The 6,041-nt window shown below is 64.2% G+C and overlaps 3 protein-coding genes across 3 annotated transcripts in view; all 3 read left to right on the forward strand.

Annotated features, from left to right (window-relative positions):
* Nucleotides 1–1,954, forward strand: part of SEMA6B (semaphorin 6B) — a 6,063-nt gene extending 4,109 nt beyond the window's left edge. Inside the window, exons 13-16 of the mRNA XM_042811142.1 lie at nucleotides 241–381; nucleotides 580–657; nucleotides 846–904; nucleotides 984–1,954. Coding sequence (XP_042667076.1) covers nucleotides 241–381; nucleotides 580–657; nucleotides 846–904; nucleotides 984–1,954 — 1,249 coding nt within the window. The remainder of the gene's footprint in view (nucleotides 1–240; nucleotides 382–579; nucleotides 658–845; nucleotides 905–983) is intronic.
* Nucleotides 1,955–3,312: 1,358 nt separating this feature from the next.
* On the forward strand, nucleotides 3,313–4,769 carry LRG1 (leucine rich alpha-2-glycoprotein 1). Its single transcript, XM_042811146.1, is given in 3 exon segments — nucleotides 3,313–3,361; nucleotides 3,513–4,548; nucleotides 4,550–4,769. Coding segments are annotated over 2 exon segments (1,056 nt in total). The 5' UTR covers nucleotides 3,313–3,361; nucleotides 3,513–3,522; the 3' UTR covers nucleotides 4,580–4,769.
* Nucleotides 4,770–5,370: 601 nt separating this feature from the next.
* Nucleotides 5,371–6,041, forward strand: part of LOC122156431 (perilipin-3-like) — a 2,406-nt gene continuing 1,735 nt past the window's right edge. The window contains 3 exon segments of the mRNA XM_042811145.1: nucleotides 5,371–5,450; nucleotides 5,877–5,920; nucleotides 5,998–6,041. The exon segment at nucleotides 5,998–6,041 is cut by the window's right edge and continues 24 nt beyond it. Coding sequence (XP_042667079.1) covers nucleotides 5,879–5,920; nucleotides 5,998–6,041 — 86 coding nt within the window. The 5' untranslated portion in view covers nucleotides 5,371–5,450; nucleotides 5,877–5,878.

Raw genomic sequence — 6,041 nt, forward strand, 5'->3', positions numbered from 1 at the left:
GGCTGAATTGATGGATGGATGGATGGATGTTTGGTTGGATGGATGGACAGATAGACGGATGGACGGATGGAAGGAAGGAGTAGATCAGAAAGATGCAAGGTTAGATGCATGGTGGGATCAATGGGTTGGATGTGTGAATGAGACAGGGGCAACGGAAGAGCCCCCTTCTCTGGACCAGCCTGCAGCAGGGCAGGTGGGGACAGGAGCTGGGGCCGCACTGAGCTCTGCCCCCATCCCCAGATGTGGCCGGGACACAGAGGATGAGCGGAGACTCCTGGGTCTGGAGCTGGACAAGGCAGCTGGGTCCCTGCTGCTGGCCTTCCCCCCCTGTGTGGCCAGGGTGCCCGTGGCTCGCTGCCAGCAGCACTCAGGCTGCATGAAGTGAGTGCCAAGAGGGCAGGGCTTGGGGGAGGGATTGTGAAAGGAGAGAGGGTTTGCCATGAATTTGCTCTACGCTGGAGTTGAGCTGTGAATGTTTTGGCATGGCCAGGAGCACCGATGGGGAAAACTGAGGCACGGTGCTGGGCCGGGGTCCCTTTTGAGGGCTGGGGGTTTTCTGACCTCTCTGCTCCCTACCAGGAGCTGCCTTGGGAGCCGGGACCCGTACTGTGGCTGGACACCTGAGGGCTCCTGTGTCTTCCTGGAGCCCAGCCCCAGGTAATGTTGGCTGGGCTGGGTGGACTCTCTGGGGGTGACATCGGGGTCCTGGGATCTCCCCTGGACCTTTGAACTTTGAGCCACATCAGTTCCTCACCACTAAGCCCCAACAAACTCATCACCAGCTACAGCAGGTTGGGAGGCTGTCGGAGGCCAGCTGACCCTTTCTTTTTTGCGTTCCCCCACAGGACATCTTTCGAGCAGGACATCTCTGGTGGCAGCACATCGCATCTGGGCGAGTGCGAGGGTGAGTGTGGGACAGGGATGGCACACGGGGACGTGTGGCACATCACAGCTGGCCCCTGAGCCCCCTTACCCTCACCCAGGGCTGGTGACAGAGAGCTTCGTGGACGAGCCGGACGGGCTGGTATCAGTGAACCTGCTGGTCATCTCCTCGGTGGCCGCCTTCGTCATCGGCGCCGTTATCTCTGGCTTCAGCGTGTGTTGGTTCATCGGCCACCGGGATCGCAAGGAGCTGGCGAGGCGCAAGGACAAGGAGACCATCCTGGCACACAGCGAGTCGGTGGTGAGCGTCAGCCGGTTGGGAGAGCGGCGAGCGCGTGGCGGGCAGCCCGGAGCGCTGCTGGCCCCGCTGATGCCCAACGGCTGGCCCAAGGAGCTGGGCAAGGCGAGCCAACACGACCTGGACTCGGGCGTCCTGCCTACACCGGAGCAAACCCCGCTGCAGCAGAAGCGTTGCCCCGGTGCCCTCCAGAACTGCACCTGGGAGCAGAGTCACAACATCATCAACGCCGCGCTGCGGGACCCTGGTGCCAGCGGCACGCGGCTGCACGCCGGCGCCGGCCGCTCCGCCCGCGGCATTCCCCTCTCCTGCCACGCCATCCTGGTGGATCAGGAGCTGGAGGCCGAACTCAGCGACTCCTCGGGTGACGGGCACTGGGGACGGGATCACCACGAGGGTCCCCGCACCCGACAGCACCCCCCCGCCGGTGCCCGCCGTCCTCCCCGCAGCTCCTATGGCGACTTTGGGGGCACCCCGCGCCCCAGCCCTGACCGTCGGCGCGTGGTTTCGGCGCCTGGTGGGGAAGGGGGGGACTTTGTGGAGGGGCCGCCGTGGCGCCCCGAGCAGCTGAACTTCAATGCCAACAACGGCACCCAACGCCCCGGTGCCCACCTCAAGAGGAACCACACATTTAACAGCGGCGAAGCGCCGGCAGGCGGCTATGGGCAGCACGGCACGGCACCACGGGCACCCGGTGCGGGACCCCCCCGGGCACTCACGGACCTGCACCACCTCCTGCGCTATGGCATGGAGCGGACTCCCTCGGGCAAATAGAAGCTCGCTGCCAGGCTCCTGCACTCAGGCGCTGCCACCGTGGACGTTTTCCTCCGCCGTGCCGTGGCGCGGTGCCCCAGCTCTGCGGGGATGGGGCTGAGATGCTGCATGGGGGATTGGCAGCCCCTGGATTCCCATAGGAAGGGTTTGAGGTTTTTCCTTCCTGCCCCCGGAGCTGCACAGAGTCCCTGCTGTCCCCGGCTGGCACGGGGCAGTGCCCCATGCTCCGGCTGCTTTGCACAGGCTCTGAGTGTCTGTCTGCCCTGTCCCTTCCCCAGGCTGGTCCCAGGGACTGCTGCGCCTTGGGCGGGACTCCCTGGGAGGCAGCAGGATGGACACACAGACATGGGCACAGCTGGTGCAGAGCAAAGCAGTGCCCTTTGCCCAGAGCCCCTCAGTCCCATCGGCTGTGCCTCGGCATCTTTAGGTGCGTGCCAGCACCCTGGAAACACCCAGCCAGGACAGCACCCAGCAGAGGATGCCATCAGGTTGCATCGTCTGCCAAGGACTGGGCAAAACCTCCACTACCCTCACCTGGTACCAGCGGTGAGCTGTCATCTGTCCCCTTACACCTCCGCTCCCACCGAGATCCCAGCATTCCATTCCCCTCTCCTTGAAAGCACAGCTGGGCACTGGGATGCAGGAGGCTGGGGGATCCCATCAGACCCACTCTCTGCTGGCAAAGGGTGCCCTTTCGGTGCCACCCAGTTGCAGGTGGCACGAGGGACAGTAGGGCTCTGCAGGACCGCAGGGCTGGGTGCAGGGATGTGGGCGCTGCAGGTGCTCTGCCCCCTGACTGCAGGGTGGAGGGCAATTGGTCCCATGCTGTAAATAGGGTGCCGGGGCACCGCGGGCACCCCATCGCCCCGGGGCCGTTCATGCATGCGACAGCGGTAACGTCTCTGTATAACCCCGGAGCCCCGCAATAAACTTCTGTTTACAAGAGGTGAATTCCTCCCCACCGCTGCCTCTGATGCTGTGCCATGAGGAAAGGCAAAGCAGTCCCTGCTTCAGCAGAGCCTGTGGGGCACAGAGGTGGGGGGACAGCAGGCTGGAGGAGGCTGTGGGGCAGGGGAGCATGTGGGGCTTTGTGCTGTGCCAGCATGCAGAGCCCCACTGCGTGCACAAATCTGTGCATTCACACCTTCATTTGGGCACCCACCGCTCCCCTGCAGCCTCGTGGAAGGGGAGAGCTCAGTGCTGTGCCACCCTTGCACCCAGAGCCTCAGTGTGGGGCCATGGGGATGAGGAGCGCCCAGCCCCTGCCATGGGTGCTGGCACTTCCTTGAGCTGCAGTGATTGCGAAGGCGATGGTTTCCCAATCGAGCGGACGTGAGGCCAAACCAGCAGCGTAGTGACGAAGGAGGAAGGACCGTCCCCAGGGAGCTGAGTTGGCTGCGAGAGGAGGTGAGGAGGGGGCTGGGGGTCCCTGGGCCAGAATGAGGAGAGAGATATAGGGGCTGCAGCCCATCCACCGCCCAGGGGGGGCACACAGGGGTGGTGGTGGGAACAGCGCAGGGCACAACGCCTGGGGTGACATTAAGCTGCCTGCCCACAGCACCAGCACTATGGCACTGCTGGGTCACATCCTGCCACCACCTCCTCTGCTGCTGCTGCTGCTGCTGCCATACAGCCGTGCTGCACCATGCCACCCACAGCCCAACGCCACACACTTCATCTGCACAGATCCCACCCTCAGCACTTTCCCCTCCGGACTTCCCCCTACCACCATGGCCATCTCAGTGGAGTTCACTGCTGTGACCACCATATCCCCCAATGCGCTGGCCGGGCTGCCCCATCTGCAGGAGCTGCACCTCTCCTCCAACCGCCTGGCTGTGCTTCCAGAGGCCTTGCTGCAACCCGTACCCACCCTGCGCATCCTCGACCTGACCGACAACCTCCTGCCCGACCTCCCTGCTGGCATTTTCCATCACTCCATCCACCTGCAGCACCTGGTGCTGCAAGGGAACCTCCTGCAGGCACTGCAGCCAGCCTGGTTCGCGCACCTGACCCAGCTGCATTGGCTCAACCTGGCAGGCAATGCTCTGCTCGAGGTGCCCCCTGCTGCCCTCCGCCCGCTGCGCTCCCTGCGCAGCCTGGACCTGGCACACAATCGCCTGCATCACCTCCATGCTGATACATTCAGGGGGTTGCAGACGCTCGAGCGGCTCGACCTGGAAGGCAACCAGCTCCGTGCACTGCCGCCAACCCTCTTCATGCCCACCCCTGCTCTGCGCCTGCTCTTCCTGCAGAGCAACACCCTGCAGGTGCTGCCCGATGGCATTTTCTCCCCACTGCTCCATCTCCGTGTCCTCGACCTGGCACACAACCATCTGCAGGCTCTGCAGCTGCCCCCACGCTCCCCTGGTCCCCCGCTGTCCCTCGACATCTCAGGGAACCCCTGGGTCTGTGAGTGCTCGTTGCTGGCACTGCTGCAGGATGCAGCCCCGCAGCTCACTGCTGCCCGTGACACACGCTGTGCCAGCCCTGCACAGCACCGGGGGCAGGAGGTGGCTGTTGTTAGCCAGGCTGGCTGTGACCACGGAGGGAACAGAGTCCCCTGGATCACTAAGGAAGGGGTTCAGCACCGTGTCCCCACCTCTCCAACCCTCCCAGGGAAACTGAGGCAATGAGAACAGGGCTGTCCCCATCCCAGTGATTCCCATCCCCATCCCAGTGATTCCCATCCCTATCCTACCCCTCCATCCCAAAGCCTCACCCCGCCTGGTTCACACCATCCCCTGTCCCATCTCTCTGTCTCCATCCTTACAAAAAACAGCATTAAATGGATTCTCCTCGTTCTGCTGTGCTGCCATCTGCGTTGTCCTGTGAAGTTCATGAATGAAAGGCGGTGATGGCTGCCATGCCCTGTGGCCAAGTCCATCCCATCCGCTCCATGTTCCATGCCCCCTGCCTGCTCCCATCCAGGCCAGCCCGATCCCCTGGGGTGACCCTCCTGGACAACACAAAGTCCCCGAGCTCCCCATCATCTCCCCCAGGTGACACTGAGCCCTGGGGACAGACAGAGGGGTCACGGGGTGCTGTCACGGGGAGGAGTGACATAAAGACACTGCATGGGGACACTCGGTGCAGGGTCACTCGCTATGGGGACAATTGACACGTGGACACACACAGCAAAGGGACACTCAATATGGGGACAAACGGGGAGTGCCGGCGGGGGGGGACACCAGCGCGGCACAAGGCCACCTGTTGTGGGACATCCTGCTCGGGGACACCTGGAAGGGGACACCTGGCACGGGGTTACTGGGTAGGGGGACAACGGCCGGGAGTCCCCTCGTGGCCGCATCCCCTCAACCCTCCCAAAGTCCCGCCCCTCCCTCCCGATTGGCCGCGGAGCGCCCCACCCCTTCGCTGATTGGCTCCCGCCTCGCTATGAACGCGACGCTGGGCGGGGACGAGGAGGGGGGGTTACGATCGCGACCGGGAATCTCGATCGTGACCGGAGGTGGCGATATCCCACGCCCCCCTCCCCACAGTGAGTACGAAGCTGGGGTTTTGCAACAGCAGGAGAGCGGGACGGGGGGGGGTCCGGGGGTCCGAGGATGGGGGCGGCGGGGGCACTGCAATGTCCCATAGGACCCCTAAGAGTCCCCGGCGGGGACACCTCCCCCCCCCATCCCCTCCAACGCCCCCTAGAGGACGGAGGGAATCCTGCACCCCCCAACCCCCTTTCCAAGGACCCCCTTCCGGAGGGATCCAGCCCCGCTTCCATCCCTCGAGACCCAGCCCCACTGCGTCCTGGTGGGGTGGGAGGTGAGCCTCAGCACGGAACCCCATCCAATCCCCCACCCACCCCCCTAAAATCCCCATCCCCAGCGGTTCAGTGGCCTCCCGGTGCTTTCCACTCGTGCCATGAGTTTGCAGTGCTCGGCACCACGTGTCCTTTCTCTCTCCACCGCAGCGATGTCAGCCAACAACGCGGCACCAGCACGAAAAGAGCTGCAGGTAGAGCTATGGGGAGAATCCATGGGCTGGGGGCACTGCGGGCTCCCACCTCACTGTTCCCCATTGCCACCCTACAGCAGAGCGCGGTGGGGCGGGTGGCCAGCCTGCCCCTGGTGAGCTC

The sequence above is a fragment of the Centrocercus urophasianus genome, unplaced genomic scaffold (assembly GCF_019232065.1).
Source record: "Centrocercus urophasianus isolate 14NV4802_14NV808 unplaced genomic scaffold, USGS_Curo_1.0 seq_1207, whole genome shotgun sequence".
NCBI lineage: Eukaryota > Metazoa > Chordata > Aves > Galliformes > Phasianidae > Centrocercus > Centrocercus urophasianus.